General features: G+C 35.3%; 1 protein-coding gene across 3 annotated transcripts in view; it reads right to left on the bottom strand.

Annotated features, from left to right (window-relative positions):
- ANKRD31 (ankyrin repeat domain 31) overlaps positions 1-17667 on the bottom strand; it is a 135946-nt gene that overhangs the window by 21714 nt on the left and 96565 nt on the right. For all 3 annotated transcript variants that reach the window (XR_006218519.1, XM_042988484.1, XM_042988493.1), the window contains exons 20-21: positions 14055-14151; positions 10128-11130 (exon numbers count right to left, since the gene is read on the bottom strand). Coding sequence is in view for 2 of the 3 variants with exons in the window: in XM_042988484.1 (XP_042844418.1) it covers positions 10128-11130; positions 14055-14151 (1100 nt within the window). In the remaining variant the exon portion in view is untranslated. The remainder of the gene's footprint in view (positions 1-10127; positions 11131-14054; positions 14152-17667) is intronic.

Raw genomic sequence — 17667 nt, forward strand, 5'->3', positions numbered from 1 at the left:
GATGGAGAACTATTTATCATGCCACTGGAAGTCAAAAGAAAGCTGGAGTAGCTATACTTATATCAGACAAACTAGACTTTAAATTAAAGGCTGTAACAAGAGATGAACAAGGGCATTATATAACAATCACAGGGTCTATCCATCAGGAAGAGCTAACAATTATAAATGTCTGCGCCGAATACCGGAGCCCCCAAATATATAAAACAATTACTCACAAACCTAAGCAACCTTATTGATAAGAATGTGGTAATTGCAGGGGACTTTAACACTCCACTTACAGAAATGGATAGATCTTCTAGACACACGGTCAATAAAGAAACAAGGGCCCTGAATGATACATTGGATCAGATGGACTTGACAGATATATTTAGAACTCTGCATCCCAAAGCAACAGAATGTACTTTCTTCTCGAGTGCACATGGAACATTCTCCAAGATAGGTCACATACTGGGTCACAAAACAGCCCTTCATAAGTTTACAAGAATTGAAATTATACCATGCATACTTTCAGACCACAATGCTATGAAGCTTGAAATCAACCACAGGAAAAAGTCTGGAAAACCTCCAAAAGCATGGAGGTTAAAGAACACCCTACTAAAGAATGAGTGGGTCAACCAGGCAATTAGAGAAGAAATTTAAAAATATATGGAATCAAATGAAAACGAAAATACAACAATCCAAACGCTTTGGGATGCAGCAAAGGCAGTCCTGAGAGGAAAATACATTGTAATCCAGGCCTATCACAAGAAACAAGAAAAATTCCAAATACAGAATCTAACAGCACACCTAAAGGAAATAGAAGCAGAACAGCAAAGGCAGCCTAAACCCAGCAGAAGGAGAGAAATAATAAAGATCAGAGCAGAAATAAACAATATAGAATCTAAAAAAACTGTAGAGCAGATCAACGAAACCAAGAGTTGGTTTTAAGAAAAAATAAACAAAATTGACACACCTCTAGCCAGGCTTCTCAAAAAGAAAAGGGAGATGACCCAAATAGATAAAATCATGAATGAAAATGGAATTATTACAACCAATTCCTCAGAGATACAAGCAATTATCAGGCAATACTATGAAAAATTATATCCCAACAAACTGGACAACCTGGAAGAAATGGACAAATTCCTAAACACCCACACGCTTCCAAAACTCAATCAGGAGGAAATAGAAAGCTTGAACAGACCCATAACCAGCGAAGAAATTGAATCGGTCATCAAAAATCTCCCAACAAATAAGAGTCCAGGACCAGATGGCTTCCCAGGGGAGTTCTACCAGACATTTAAAGCAGAGATAATACCTATCCTTCTCAAGCTATTCCAAAAAATAGAAAGGGAAGGAAAACTTCCAGCCTCATTCTATGAAGCCAGTATTACTTTGATTCCCAAACCAGAGACCCATTAAAAAAAGAAAACTACAAGCCAATATCCCTGATGAATATGGATGCAAAAATTCTCAATAAGATACTAGCAAATCGAATTCAACAGCTTATAAAAAGAATTATTCACCATGATCAAGTGGCATTCACTCCTGGGATGCAGGGCTGGTTCAACATTCACAAATCAATCAACGTGATACATCACATTAATAAAAGAAAAGAACCATATGATCCTGTCAATCAATGCAGAAAAGGCATTTGACAAAATTCAGCAACGTTTCTTAATAAAAACCCTCGAGAAAGTCGGGATAGAAGGAACATAGTTAAACATCATCAAAGCCATTTATGAAAAGCCCACAGCTAACATCATCCTCAATGGGGAAAAACTGAGAGTTTTTTCCCTGAGATCAGGAACACGACAGGGATGTCCACTCTCACCGCTGTTGTGTAACTTAGTGTTGGAAGTTCTAGCATCAGCAATCAGACAACAAAAGGAAATCAAAGGCATCCAAATTGGCAAAGATGAAGTCAACCTTTCGCTTTTTGCAGATGACATGATATTATACATGGAAAACCCGATAGACTCCACCAAAAGTCTGCTAGAACTGATACATGAATTTAGCAAAGTTGCAGGATACAAAATCAATGACAGAAATCAGTTGCATTCTTACACACTAATAATGAAGCAAGAGAAAGACAAATAAACTGATCCCATTCACAATTGCACCAAGAAGCATAAAATACCTAGGGATAAATCTAACCAAAGATGTAAAAGATCTGTATGCTGAAAACTATAGAAAGCTTATGAAGGAAATTGAAGTAGATATAAAGAAATGGAAACACATTCCGTGCTCATGGATTGGAAGAATAAATATTGTCAAAATGTCAATACTACCCAAAGCTATCTACACATTCAATACAATCCCAATCAAAATTGCACCAGCATTCTTCTCGAAACTAGAACAAGCAATCCTAAAATCCATATGGAACCACAAAAGGCCCCGAATAGCCAAAGTAATTTTGAAGAAGAAGACCAAAGCTGGAGGCATCACAATCCCAGACTTTAGCCTCTACTACAAAGCTGTCATCATCAAGACAGCATGGTATTGGCACAAAACAGACACATAGACCAATGGAATAGAATAGAAACCCCAGAACTAGACCCACAAACGTATGGCCAACTCATCTTTGACAAAGCAGGAAAGAACATCCAATGGAAAAAAGACAGTCTCTTTAACAAATGGTGCTGGGAGAACTGGACAGCAACATGCAGAAGGTTGAAACTAGACCACTTTCTCACACCATTCACAAAAATAAACTCAAAATGGATAAAGGACCTGAATGTGAGACAGGAAACCATCAAAACCCTAGAGGAGAAGCAGGAAAAGACCTCTCTGACCTCAGCCGTAGCAATTTCTTACTCGACATATCCCCAAAGGCACGGGAATTAAAAGCAAAAATGAATTACTGGGACCTTATGAAGATAAAAAGCTTCTGCACAGCAAAGGAAACAACCAACAAAACTAAAAGGCAACCAACGGAATGGGAAAAGATATTTGCAAATGACATATCAGACAAAGGGCTAGTATCCAAAATCTATAAAGAGCTCACCAAACTCCACACCCGAAAAACAAATAACGCAGTGAAGAAATGGGCAGAAAACATGAATAGACACTTCTCTAAAGAAGACATCCGGATGGCCAACAGGCACATGAAAAGATGCTCAACCTCGCTCCTCATCAGGGAAATACAAATAAAAACCAATATCACCTCACACCAGTCAGAGTGGCCAAAATGAATAAATCAGGAGACTACAGACACTGGAGACGATGTGGAGAAACAGGAACCCTCTTGCACTGGTGTGAGAATGCAAATTGGTGCAGCCACTTTGGAAAACAGTGTGGAGGTTCCTCAAAAAATTAAAAATAGACCTACCCTATGACCCAGCAATAGCACTGCTAGGAATTTACCCAAGGGATACAGGAGTACTGATGCATAGGGGCACTTGTACCCCAATGTTTATAGCAGCACTCTCAACAATAGCCAAATTATGGAAAGAGCCTAAATGTCCATCAAATGATGAATGGATAAAGAAATTGTGGTTTATATACACAATGGAGTACTATGTGGCAATGAGAAAGAACGAAATATGGCCCTTTGTAGCAACGTGGATGGAACTGGAGAGTGTGATGCTAAGTGAAATAAGCCATACAGAGAAAGACAGATACCATATGGTTTCACTCTTATGTGGATCCTGAGAAACTTAACGGAAACCCATGGGGGAGGGGAAGAAAAAAAAAAAGAGGTTAGAGTGGGAGAGAGCCAAAGCATAAGAGACTGTTAAAAACTGAAAACAAACTGAGGGTTGATGGGGGGTGGGAGGGAGGGGAGGGTGGGTGATGGGTACTGAGGAGGGCACCTTTTGGGATGAGCACTGGGTGTTGTATGGAAACCAATTTGACAATAAATTTCATATATTGAAAAACAAACCAGCTTAAAAAAATCTGTTGTTTATTAAGAACAAAAAAACATTCCCCAGATAAACAAAAATGGAGACAATTTGTTGCTAGAGTACCTGAGAAGAAATACCAAAGGAAGTTTTTCATGTTGTAAGCAAGTGACCTCAAATGGTAATATGAATCCACATGAGAAAACAAAAAGCATCAATAAAGGTAATTATACATTATAGAACACAGAATGAACAAATATTTATTCCCCTTCCTTAACTGATTTTAAAAATCATTGTATAAAACAATAGGTATATAATGTATATATTTAGAAATAGCACAAAGGAAGTGTGTGGGAGCAAGGTTTTCCTGGGCTAGGGGAATGATACCAGATGGTAACTCAAATCCACAGGAACAAATGGAGAGAACCAAAAAGGGCAAATAAGAAGGTTAATAAAACAAAACCTATAAATACATACTTGCTTTCTTTTCTATTTCTTTACAAATCACAAAGTTTTATGAAGTCATAATTACAATAAAGAATTGTTGCATTTGAGATATAAAAGGGGGAGAGAGGGATAGAGCTATATAGGAGTTACAGTTCTTTATCTTACTAGAATTAATTAGTATAGATATGAAGCTGATTCTGATAAGTGAATATATCATAGCATAACCATTATGGAAATACTTCAAAAAATATGTCACTAAAGTCACTAAAGAAAAGTCACTAAAGAAACTAAAGTGACTAAAGAAACTAAAATGCTACACTGGAAAATATTCACTTAATGCAAAAGAAAGCAATAAAGGAAACACGGAGGAACAAAAAAGACATCAGACACATTAAAAACAAAAAGTAAAATAGCAGACATAAGTCCAGTAATATTAATAATGTTAATTAAATGAGAGTGGATGAAAAAACTTATTCAAAAAGTAGAGGCTGTCAGACTTAGTTAAAAGAAAAACAAGATGTATGCTATATGCTGCATATAAAAGACAGATTAAATTGAAAGAGACAAGAAAATTGAACTTGAAAGGACGGAGAAAGATAGATCATGCAAACAGCAACCTCAAAAAACTGCAGCAGTTATACTAATATCACACAAAATACACTTTACAACAAAAAGTAATATTAGAGATAACAAGAGACATTTTATAATAAGAGGGTTAATGCATCAGGAAAATATAACAATTATAAACACACATGCACCTAATAAAAGAGCACCAACATATATGAAGCAAAAATTAAGATAAAGGGCAAAACAGACAATTCAACAATATTATAGTTGTCAACACTCCACTTTAAATAATACATAGAACAAACAGGCAGAAGATCAATGAGGAAAGAGAAAACTTGAGCAATATTATAAACTACCCCCAACAGGCATCTATAAAAAACCTTCTAACAACAGTAGAATAATTATTCTTCTCAAGTGCACATAGGATGGGCCACATGCTAGTTAAGCCACAAAGTAAATCTCAGAAACTTAAAAAAAAAATTTTTTTTTAAATGTTTATTTTTTTGAGACAGAGAGAGACAGAGCACGAGCCGGGGGGGGGGGGGGGTGGGGAGGGGAGAGGGAGACACAGAATTCGAAGCAGGCTCCAGGCTCCAAGCTGTCAGCCCAGAGCCTGACGCAGGGCTCGAACCAGACTGTGAGATCATGACCTGAGCTGAGGTCAGACGCTTAACCGACTGAGCCACCCAGGTGCCCCTAATCTCAGAAATTTTAAAAGGACTCAAAGAATACTAGGTATACTCTCTAAATGCAACAGAATGAAATTAGAAATTAATAAAAGAAAAAAATGGAACACTCACAGTTATGAGGAAATCAAACAACACACTCCTAAATAAGTAAAGGATTAAAGACATAATCAAAAGGCAAATACTTTGAGATGAATAAACAAACAACATACCAAAAATGATGGGATGCAGCGAAAGCAGTAGGCTAAAAGTAAATTTATAGCTGTAAATGCCTATATTGAAAAGAAAGAAAAATCTCAAATCAATAACCTGCACTTATAATGATGACACTGAAAAAAGAACAGCAAACTAAACACAAAGCAAGCAGAAAAAAGGAAATAATAAATACTAGAATGGAAATAAATAAAATAGGCAATAGAAGAATGATAAAAATCAATGAAATCAAAGTGGTTCTTTGAAAATATTAACAAAATTGACAAAACTTTAGCGACAGTGACCAAGAAAACAAGTGAGAAGACTCAAATTACTAAGATCAACAATGAAAATGAGTGCACTACTACTGACCACACTGAAATAAAAGGGATTATAAGAGAAACTATCAATAATTCTGTGCTAATAAATAACAAAAAATGGACAAATTTCTAACAAAATAAAACTACCAAAAATGATTCAAGAAGAAATAGACAATTTGAAAAAACCTGTAAGAGACTGAATTAACACTCCAAACACTATGTACATAAAGAAAAAAAAATCCAGGTACAGATGGCTTCATTGCTGATTACTATCAAGCATTTAAAGAGAATTTAATACTAATATTTTGGATTACCAATATTCTAAAAATAGAAAAAGAGAAACATTTTTGTGAGATCAGTATAACCTTAATACCAAACCAGACAAAAGACAGCAAAAGAAAACTAAAGACCAATATCTTTAATAAATATGGATGCAAAAATCCTCAAAAACATATTAGAAAACCAAATCCAGCAACATATAAAAAGAATTATATACCATAACAAAGTGGGATTTATCTGCTTTTCAAGGAATGCAAGGTTGGTTTAATATCCAAAGATCAATTAATGTTCTACACCATATCAAGAGAATACAAAACAAAAACCTTATGATCATCACAACCGATGTGGAAAGAGCATTTGACAAAATCCAATACCCTTTCATGATAAAGACACTCAAGAAACTAGGAAAAGAACTTGCTGAGCCTAATATAGGGCATCTAAGAAAAAACCTATAGCTAACATTGTACTTAACAGTGGAAGCCTAAATTTTTTCTAAGAAACATGGTCTCATCTTAGGGAAAAAACAGAAGTGTGATCTCACTGTTTTATTTCAATACTGCACTGGTGTTAGCCAGTGCAGCTACACAGAAAGAAATGAAAAGCATTCACAATGGAAAGAAAGAAGTAAAACTGTCTTTATTCATAGCCAACTTGATCATCTATGTAGAAAATCCAATGACTTCTACAAAAATTTACAGGAAGTAGTGAGTTTAGCAAGATTATAAAATAACATCTCAATATACAAAAATCAATTGAATTTCTACCTATGAGCAATAAACAACCAAAAATTGACATTTAAAAAATATCATATATATTACTATCAAAAACATGAAATACTTAGGGATAAATCTGGTAAAAGATATGAAAGACCTGTATACTGACTCCTACAACTGCTGGGAAAAATCAGAAAACGTCTAAATTAACAGAGAGCTATATCATGTTCATGATTTGGACAACTCAATATTGCTGAGATGTCATCTGTCCCAAAATTCATCTACAGATTTAGCTCAATACCAATATAAATGACAGCACCCCCTTTTTTTTAAAAAAAGAAGCTGACAAACTCACTCTAAAATTCATATGGGATTGCAAAAGACCTAGAATAGCCAAAACACTTTACAAAAGGAAGAACAAAACTGGAGGACTAACACTACCTGGTTTTAACCCTTATTACAGAGCTGCACTAATCAAGACAGTATTCATAGTAAGATAGACAAATAGATAAACAGAGCAGGGAGTCCAGAAATAGGCACATATATGGACAAATGATTTTCTACAAAGGTGCAAAGACAATTCAATAGAGAACAATTTTTTCAACACATGTAGCTGGAAGAATTGAATACCCATATTCAAAACTAGGAATTGGGATCTTGCTCTGTACTACATAAAGAAACTAATGGACCACAGACCTAAATTCTGGGAGAAAATCTTTGTGACCTTGGGTTAGACAAAGACTTCTTAGATATGATACTAAAAACGTAATTAGTCAAAGAGCAAATTGCTAAGTTGGACTACATCAAAATTTTAAACTTCTGTTCTTTATAACACAATTTTGAGAGAATGAAAAGGCAAAACTATATTAGGAGAAAATCTTTTTGCAAAGTATGTATTGGATAAAGGACTTATATCTAAAATGTATCAAATAAGAGAATGAGCAGCCAATAAAAAAACAGGCAAATATTTGAAAAGGAACTTCACCGAAGAATAAGTATGGATGGCAAAGAGCATACGAAAAGATGCTCAACATAACTAATCATTATGAAATGCAAAATAAAACCACAATAAACTACTATACATATGTACATATTATATACATACATCTACATTATATGTTAGTATAGCTAAAATTAACAGACGGATCATACTAAATGCGATAGTCAACTGGAAATAACCTAAATGTCTATCACAGATGAAATGACAAATTGTAGTACATACATACACACTTAGCTAAGTAAGAATATGGAGGAACCACACACAACACTCATCACAGCTGGTGGGAATGTAAAATGTTACTAACAACTTCGGCAGTTTTTTTAAAAGTTAAATATATACTTACCATATTTCATCCAGTCACTCCACTCCTAGGTATTTACCCAAGAAAAGCAAAAGCCTGTGTCATACTGAAATTTGTACACCAATATCCATAGTAGCTTATATGCGATAGTCAACAACTGGAAACAACCTAAATGTCTATCACAGATGAAATGACAAATTGTAGTACATACATACACACTCTAATGAGGATGACTCTCAAGTAATTATGTTCAGAGAAAGAGGCCAGACAAAAATGAACACATATGGTGTAATTCCACTTTTACAGAATTCTTAGAAGTGCAAACAAAAGTATAAGGACAGAATGCAGACCAGTAATTATCTGGAGTTCAGCATGGGAAGGAAGAAGTATGAAGGAGGTATACAAAATTGCAAAAAGAAACTTTTGGGGGTGATGGATATGTTCATTACCTATTTGTGGTTATGGTTTCACAGATGTATACATACATCAAAATCTGTCAAAATGCTTAATTTAAATACACATAGTATGTATTTACTATGTAAATACATATGTAAAAACATGTAATTTAAATACATATGTTAATTATATCTCAATAAAGCTGTTAAGAAATAGCTGAAATATGAAAAGTTATATTAAAATTTTATTATAGCTGCTCCAGAGAAGTAGCCACAACTGCCAAAATTTGAGTTAATGTAACTAATTTACTAACTAAAATCTGAGTTTCTCTGGCCAATCTGATGTAGGTACTACTTAGCAGTAACTGGTTGACAGGCAAGCAAACAGGAACATCAAGAGACCTGAGATCAAGCCACTAATTTGGTCTTTAAACTACAATGTGAAATTTTAAAATTAATTTTTTTGCTCCTAACTTAAGTAAAGTTTTTTTAACTAGGAAAAGCCTTATTAACCAGCAATGGAAGGACTAGAAACAGTGGTCATTCAGATTAAATTCCAGTTAGCCTGGACCAATTTCTATTGAACTGGTGGCCCGTTAGCAACGAAACATTCCAGGATTCTTAAAATCACTGCCATTCTGAATTCCTCTTTCAAAAAGTCAAAGTCAATGTAGGGAAAGGGGAAAGGATGCCTGTTTTGTAGGCATTTTCTAGTAGAACAATTTTTTCCTCTTCTATTTATTAAAAAATTTTTAAATGTTTATTTTTGAAGGAGAGAGACACAGAGTGTGAGTAGGGGAGGGGCAGACAGAGAGGGAGACAATCTGAAGCAGGCTCCAGGCTCTGAGCGGTCAGCACAGAGCCCAACACAGCGCTCGAACTCACTAGCCGTGAGATCATGACCTGACCTAAAGTCAGACGCCTAACCGACTGAGCCACCCAGGTACTCTTTCTTCTTCGATTTTTATGTATATGTGATATTGTTTTCATTGAGTCAGATTTATCCAAATTCCAAGTCACTTCTTATTTCTAAATTGAACTTCTATAGAAGATGAATTTATATCTATCCTTTATCTGGATAAGCTTCAGCAGTGCACAGTAATTCCTAAAACTGTAGAACCAAAGATAGCTCCCATTTATTATTTTTATGTTGTTCTTAAATTCTTCCAGGGCCAATATAATTGACTAACTCTGGCCTGAGAGCCCAAAGGTGCTAGTGACTAAAATGTATAGAGCAACCCAAAAGCATGATTTCACTAGCTAAGAATACAACGTTTTTGTCCCTTCATTCAAGAAGCCAGCCAAACCCTACATCCATAATCAGAGCTAAATGCCTACACTTTATGAAAGAAACATTTATTTGCTTATTTATAAAATTACATGATTTTAGAGAAAAAAAAGAATACCTGTGTTTTGAATTCCAGAATGTTATTTCCTGGATTAATTCTTCCTAGTAATATCAGATCTTTTATCTGCATACATTTCTTTCTGGGAGCTGTGCTATTGTTTAAAGGCTTTTTTATAATATGTTGACGGCCAGATCCCGAGGAATAGGAGCTCTCACCATCATGAGCATGGGGAACAGCAAAAACTGATTTTTTAAGATATGATTTCATCTGATGCCCAGTAGTACTGCCTAAGGCATCAGTCCCTGGGTGTGCCGAGGATTCTAATGTCCCCCTATGTGGCTGCTGGGAAGCTATTTTCCTGTTTCCTCTTTTCGGATCACAATTGGTAGGAGCCTGATCGCAAATAACAGTTGATAGATGGGCATCATTTTCGGCAAGTCTGCTTGTAGTCTCTGAAATATTTAATGTGCCAGTTACTGCCGAAGGACTACTGTAAGATTCATTCCCTTTGGCTGGAGTTTCTGTAAGATCATTTTCTTTTTGTGAATATTCTGCTTGAGCAAGAAAAGCAACAGGCTGGGATGGTAATTTAATCTTCTTAGTGCCATCTGAATGTCTGGATTTTGATAACCCATCCAAGGTACAGTCATTGACATTCTGTTTAGAATTCAGCTCATTTCCAAAAAATTCTTCCCTTCTCACTGTCTCTAAATTTACACAAGTGTTGGTATTTTGGCTGCCATTCCACGTTTCCAGAGATGACTGTGTTTCCTGTATGCTTCCACAAATAAGGCTGACAGGAGAACATGAACCTGAATGGGGCTGCACTGAATTTCCCAGACTGGTAAGCCTTTGGCTGTCCTTTTCACTAGAGATTTCTGAGCTGGATGGCAGCCTCTTCAAACCAGGACCAGACGCAGATGTAATGTTTTTATAGTTTTGAATTTTCTGGCTAATTTTTTTCTGTTTTTTTGCCACAACTAAAAGGCTCTTCTGTCTTGTGGCCAAATTAGCCAGTTGTTCTCTGAGGACTCCTTGCTTAAATGATTCTATGGACACTCTAGAGAAAGAAACAGAAAGAGAAACAAAAAAAACAAAAACAATAGAAAACTTTTTTTAGCAATCATGTAGATTTTAAAGATACTTTGTCTCAATTTAAATTTTAATCAGCCCAAAGTACACAAGTATTTCCTTTGAAAGGAAAATGACTCTTAAGGTAAGTAAGACTGCCTTTTTCTGGAGGTGATGGTGTGGTTATCCACATTTATATTATTTATCAGTTGTGAGTCAACCCTGAAAAAAAACAAATGTGGATTGTTTAGTTGGAAGGAGGAACACCATTTTTAAATTCAGAGTTTGCTTACCTGTTTATAGTGGAAAGGTGTATCGGGAAATAAAATTTGGGAGTAAGTTCCACTCAAGTTCCCTTAGAGCTATGGAGGAGTGAGACTGTTTTGAATAATTATATCTGAGCTGGACCTGAGAAATGTCAATCCATCAAGTAATTACTGTAATTGTACTTTGAACCTGTATTGAGGCACTTTCGGGTCCAGAGGGACTACTGGGACAAGCATTAACCTGTGTGACCACAATGGGCTTGAGAGCGAGAGAAAATGGCTGCTTCACACCCTTCTTTTGGTTATACCCATCTACACTACAGTGACCTTCAGGATACTGGACTCTTTGTTTCCAGTAGTTCTCAAACTTTTTGGTTTTATGACTGTTTTATACTCTTAAAAATTATTGAGGACCCCAAAGGGCCTTTTTTCATATGGGTCTATCTATCAGTATCTACTGTTCTACAAAATAAAACAGAAAATTTTAAAACACAAGAATATACAAAGATACATCCCATCGGCTATTAGAATAATGATAGCACCACACATGTGGCCTCTAGAAAATTCCATTATACACTCATGAGAGAATGAGAGCCAAAAAGTTTCATTATAGAAACAGTTGTGACTTCATACACCCCTTGAAATGGTCTCAATGACCTTCAGGGATCACCCTAAAGCAGCTGCTTTAAGGGATAGCAATAGTATCACAGTTTAGGGTTGTTGGTACTGAACTTCAAGCAGACCAGATGTTAGAGTGAATAGTAGACGTAGGTGGAAGAAGCAGTAAGCATATTAGCAAACAGCTAGTAGCATAAAATACAAGAAGCTGAACAGAGGAGAAAAAATTAGTAAATTCACATTTAAAACAGAGTTCAGACAGAAAATAAAAATGGTTTTAAGATTACAAGATTTTAAGTCTTACAATAGTATTAATAAGGACTTACACACCTACAAACCCAACTGCCTGGGAACTTCCCAAAACTCCAGGTATATTGTTAATCATAGAACATAAAGGAAAACTGAAGCTAGTCTTCTCCAAAGTTTACCTTCTCCAAAGGTAATTGACCTACCTGTAGGTCCTATAAGCTCACTTGCTTTATACTAACAGGAAAACAGAAAAGAGAAATAATCTGTAATATTTATTCACTGGGGAGAAAAAAGCAAAATGAAGATAAAAGATTTGTAAATGAAAATAGAAAACTGATTTTTAAATAAGTTCAGAAAAAAACTGAACATGCAATAGATGTCAAATGATTATAAGAATATAAAGAAAATTAGAGGGGTGCAGGTGGCTCAGTCATTTAAGCACCCGACTTTTGATTTTGTCTCAGGTCATGATCTCACGGTTTGTAAGATCGAGCCCTGCATCAGCGTGGAGCCTGCTTGGGATTCTCACTCCCTCTTTCTGCCCCTCCCCCAATGGTACACACGCACAGCACTCACACTCTCTCTCTTAAAAATAAACAAACTTTAAACAAAAGAATATAAAGGAAATTAGAAAATAACAGGTGAATAAGGAACAAGGTCAAAAAGATAACTGCAACCCCATATTCACTGCAGCATTATTAACAATAGCCAAGACATGGAAGCAACCCATGTGTCCATCAAAGGCTGAATAAAGAAGATGTGGAATGTACAAATGTACACACACACACACACACACACACACACACACACACACACAGAGAGGAATATTATTCAGACATTAAAAAGAAAGAAATCCTGTCATTTTTGACAACATGCATAGACCTTGAGAGCATTATGTTAAGTGAAAGAAGTCAGACAGAGAAAAACAAATACTGTATGGTCTCACTCATATGTATAATCTAAAAAAACAAAAAATAAAAAACTACAAAACACAAAAAAATGAACTCATATATACAGAGAACAGATTGGTGGTTGCTAGAGGTGGAAGGTGGAGGGTGGGTGAAATGGCTCACCCATTTTGACCCCAGGTCAAAAGGTACAAACATCCAGTAATAAAATAGGTCAGTCATGGAGGTGTAACGTATAGCATGGTGACTATAGTTAATAATACTGTATTGTATATTTGAAAGTTCTCAGAGAGTAAACCTTAAAAGTTCTCATGAGAAAAAAAAAAAAAAGAAGGCATAGGTAGCTAAGTCTATGTATGAAAAACTAATAAAAATATGCCCAAACAAGAAAACAATATATCTTTCTCAAAAAAGGGAAAAGAAGAGGATATAATATAATCAGGATAAAACCCCTTAAAAGCCCTGAGAGTTTAAGACATACACAAAACCACACAAAAAAACACATGGTTACACCACTTAGATAACATTTGTGATAGCAAAAAGAAAAAATTTTAGTGTAAAAAATCTGAGTTTACTATGGAAAGAAATTTATTTTGGGGATTCATGACCAGAGAGGCTGTCATAAAATTCTTGGCTATGGACAACTTTTTAAGATACTAAAATGTCCTCTTCTGAATATTTCAAGTAATAAAAAAGAAAAATATCTTTCTGGGAAGTACAATTCCCCATGAAGGTAATAGATTAGATGACCTCATGGTCATTCTTTGGCCCTAAGCAACAACTGTATTCTTAAAAAATTCCAGACCTAACTATTGTAGCTAAAAGGGGGTAAATTATGAAAATTCTAAAGCAATTCTACTTTTTTCACTCACCTGTATTTTTTAGCCAGATCATCCCTTTCTGCCTTCTGTTTGGCAAGCACATTATCCATAACCTCTTTTATCTCTAACATCTTTTCAATGTATTGTTCTGGAAACATGGTAATAAAATAAAAAGTTAACTGAGAGATAGCAATTGTTACATTTGATCACAGAGGACTCAGCCTTACTGTTAAATTTTAAAAAATTTATTTCCCTACTCTGCTCCCCAGTATCAATGGCCCAGATATATAAACCAAGGCTCATTGAATTATGCCACCCTATGGAAGTACCCTGAAGAGGGCAGGCCAGCTTGAGTTCTAATCCTGCTACTCCACTAAGTTCTGTGACTCTGAACAAGACATATGTCCCCTTTGGTTACTTTTCTTATTTGTGAAATGAGGGTAGGAAATAAATATTTTGTTAAACTTACTTACTTTTAAAACACAAAAGGAACACATTGTAAGAAAAATTTTCAAATAATATGAATGTTTACACAGAAGAAAAGTAAAAAAGAGTATCCCACTTTCACCCCCCGTTTCTCCTCTTTTTTACTCCACAAAAGAGACTACTGTTAATACTTTGGGAGGGCACTTGTTGGGATGAACACTGGGTGTTGTATGGAAACCAATTTGACAATGAATTATATTTAAAAAAAAAAAGAATAAAGAAAAGACCTATTCTTGATTTGAAAAAAAATACTTTGGTAGCAGGGTACCTATTTGTGTGTGTCAATTTTTTTTTAAATTGTGTATTTATTTAATGCACTGTTCTATATATTTATACTATATGTAACTATTTATTATATTTACCTAATAATAAGAATCATGCCATCAGTTCTTGTTCTTTACACTTAGCATTTAGATAGGGCTATATGATATCTAAGTTCACAAAGATCTATATAAAATTATTTTTATAATAATTACTTAAAATTTTCCTATTTTCTTCCACTGCTTCCTAAGTAACAGCATCATGCTCTGCCCCATCCATCACAAGTCCACAAGATTTACACACAAATGCCAATTATGTCCAAGCCCACATTCCCAAGTAGTAAATGGAAAGGCTTAGATGAATACATTTTCTTTTAAATGACTTTATTTTATTTTATTTTGTGTTATGTTATGTTATGTTATTTGATTTGATTTGATTTTACTTTTGGCTTTGTTTCTTACATTTTTTCCCTAATTATTTTAGACCAATGCATATTTTTCTAGATAACGTAGAGAAAATCAGTGGTGGGAAATGACATGAAGTTCAGAGTTGAAATTTTTTCCAGAACTTTCCTTTGCAAATCAGACAAATGACTTGATCAGTAAAGAGTCAGTGTTCCCAGAGAAGTTTCTGCCCATCACGCACTTGAATTTTAAATCACAGGTAAAAATGACATTATCATAGTAACCAAGAAAATTCTATGTATTTCTATAAAAAAGGATAGGAAGAATTTTACATGTAACTTGACACTATATACTTATTTATCAGATACATTAATCAGTGGTATCTTAGAGAGAACCTAGAATCGCTCTAATATATGTAAGATTTTAATATATGATAATAAAGAATGAGAATGACAGAAATTATTCAACAGATAAGAGGAGGGAAATGGAACAGTTACGTGGGGGTGGGGGACTCTATTCTATCCTCATCTTGTGTCATGTGTGGAAAAGAGATTTCAAATGAAGAGCAGAGTTGAAATGCATAGGAAAAAAACAATATACAAAATGTTTAAAGTAAACATCTTTTTGGTCAGTTTGGTTGAAGCACTAAGATTTCTGATATCAAAGTGAATACAAGACATCGATAAGAAAAACCTACAGAAGGGGCACCTGGGTGGCTTAGTTGGTTAAGTGTCTGACTTTGGCTCAGGTCATGGTCTCATGGTTTGTGAGTATGAGCCCCGCATTGGGCTCTGTGCTGACAGCTTGGAGCCTGGAGCCTACTTCGGATTCTGTGTCTCCCCCTCTTTCTACCCCTCCCCTGCTCACACTCTGTGTCTCTCTGTCTCTCAATAATAAATAAATGTTAAAAAAAAATTAAAAAAAAAAAGAAAAACCTACAGAAAAATGTACAAAATGGGATCTGTTATTCCTGGACTCCTCAGCCAAATCACAGATATAAAAGGTGTCAGAATAAGGAAGTGGTGAATTTGTAAAGACACTTCTTCAGAGAGCTATTGCTCAACTGGATGGGAATCTCCATTCTCAACAGCCAGACTGAGAGGTGAGGTTTCTCTCTGTTCCAAGCCTAAGGAGGGCAGTTTCTCAAAGAACTGTTGAAGAGAGTAATAACTTTCTTTTGAGGTGATAATGGACTCACACCTGGCTTGAAATCTAGAGGTTGAGGCCCTGCAGGGCAAGACATGTGGACACCAGGGGAAAGGGAGAGTTGCTCTTGTGCTGAAAGTTAACTGTCCTCCTTTCTAACCACAGGTCCAAAGTGCCAGGATCCTGAAGACTTGGTATGGAGCCTGCCCTGTGAGACTGACCATGGAGACTTCTACCTGAGAGAGAGTCTGTGTATGTGGACCACCAAAAAACAAGACAACAACAACAAAACCAACAAAAAAACAGCAGCAGCAGCAGCTGACAGAAGACAAAGAGGAGCCAAGGAAAGGAAAATGTGCACTGCCCTGCCACACCACAGGAGCCATATACAAGTTCAGAAAAGCCTCAGAAAATTGCTCTGAAGAGACTAAGTTTTAGACATCCGCCAAAGACTGATGGAATCAGTGGCAGTCAGTATTTAGCCTAGTATTTAGGCTAGCAACTGCTAGCCAAGAACTCTAGAGTCCCGTTGCCTTACCGTTCCTCCCTTAAAGGGGCAGTGGGATGAAGATAAAGGGGTCCTGACTAGTCAATGTATTGGTCATAAAAGAATAAAATTAATTTACAAAGCCTAGGGATGGGGAGGGAAGAAAAGTTTCTAATCTTAAAAGCATTAAAAGAAATAGCAAAGGAAAAAGGCTGATGCATTTTATTATACAGAATTTAAAAATGTATGTACTTAAGCATAAAAAGACAGTTAAGTGGCTGAAAAACATATTTGCAGCAGTTATGGCAGAAAAAGAGTCAATAACTTGATTGTGTAAAATGGCTCCAACTTATTAACAGAGAAACAGGAACAGTCAATTCACAAAGCAGGAAAAAAAACTAGAGAAAAAAATACCATTAATAATAAGGTAAGTGAAAATATGAGGCACATTTTTCTCATTAAACTGGTAAAATTAATTTAAATGAAAATACTGTTGCTATTAGCAGTGTAAAGGAAAACAAACGCTAATGTGTGTTGGTGAAAGTTCAAATTAAATTAATATCTAATACTCTATGAAATAATTTATCAATACAAATTAATAGATTTTAAAATGTTTATAAATTTTTGAGCCAGTAGTTCCAAATCATTCCTATGAAGACAGTCCTAAATTCAAAAAGCTATATACTATAAAATAGCAAAGAAGTAGAAAAATGTAAATGCTCAAGAAAAACGGAAAAATTAAGCCCTGGAACATTTACAAAATAGGATACTAGGTAAACCACTAAGAATAATGGCTCTAGAGAGAAAATGTAAAGTTGGCAAGTTAAGCATGATCTAAACTATGTTTTTAATAATTTTATTGAGGTGTCACTGCATAACC

The sequence above is a fragment of the Panthera tigris genome, chromosome A1 (genome assembly GCF_018350195.1).
Source record: "Panthera tigris isolate Pti1 chromosome A1, P.tigris_Pti1_mat1.1, whole genome shotgun sequence".
Taxonomy (NCBI): Eukaryota; Metazoa; Chordata; class Mammalia; order Carnivora; family Felidae; genus Panthera; species Panthera tigris.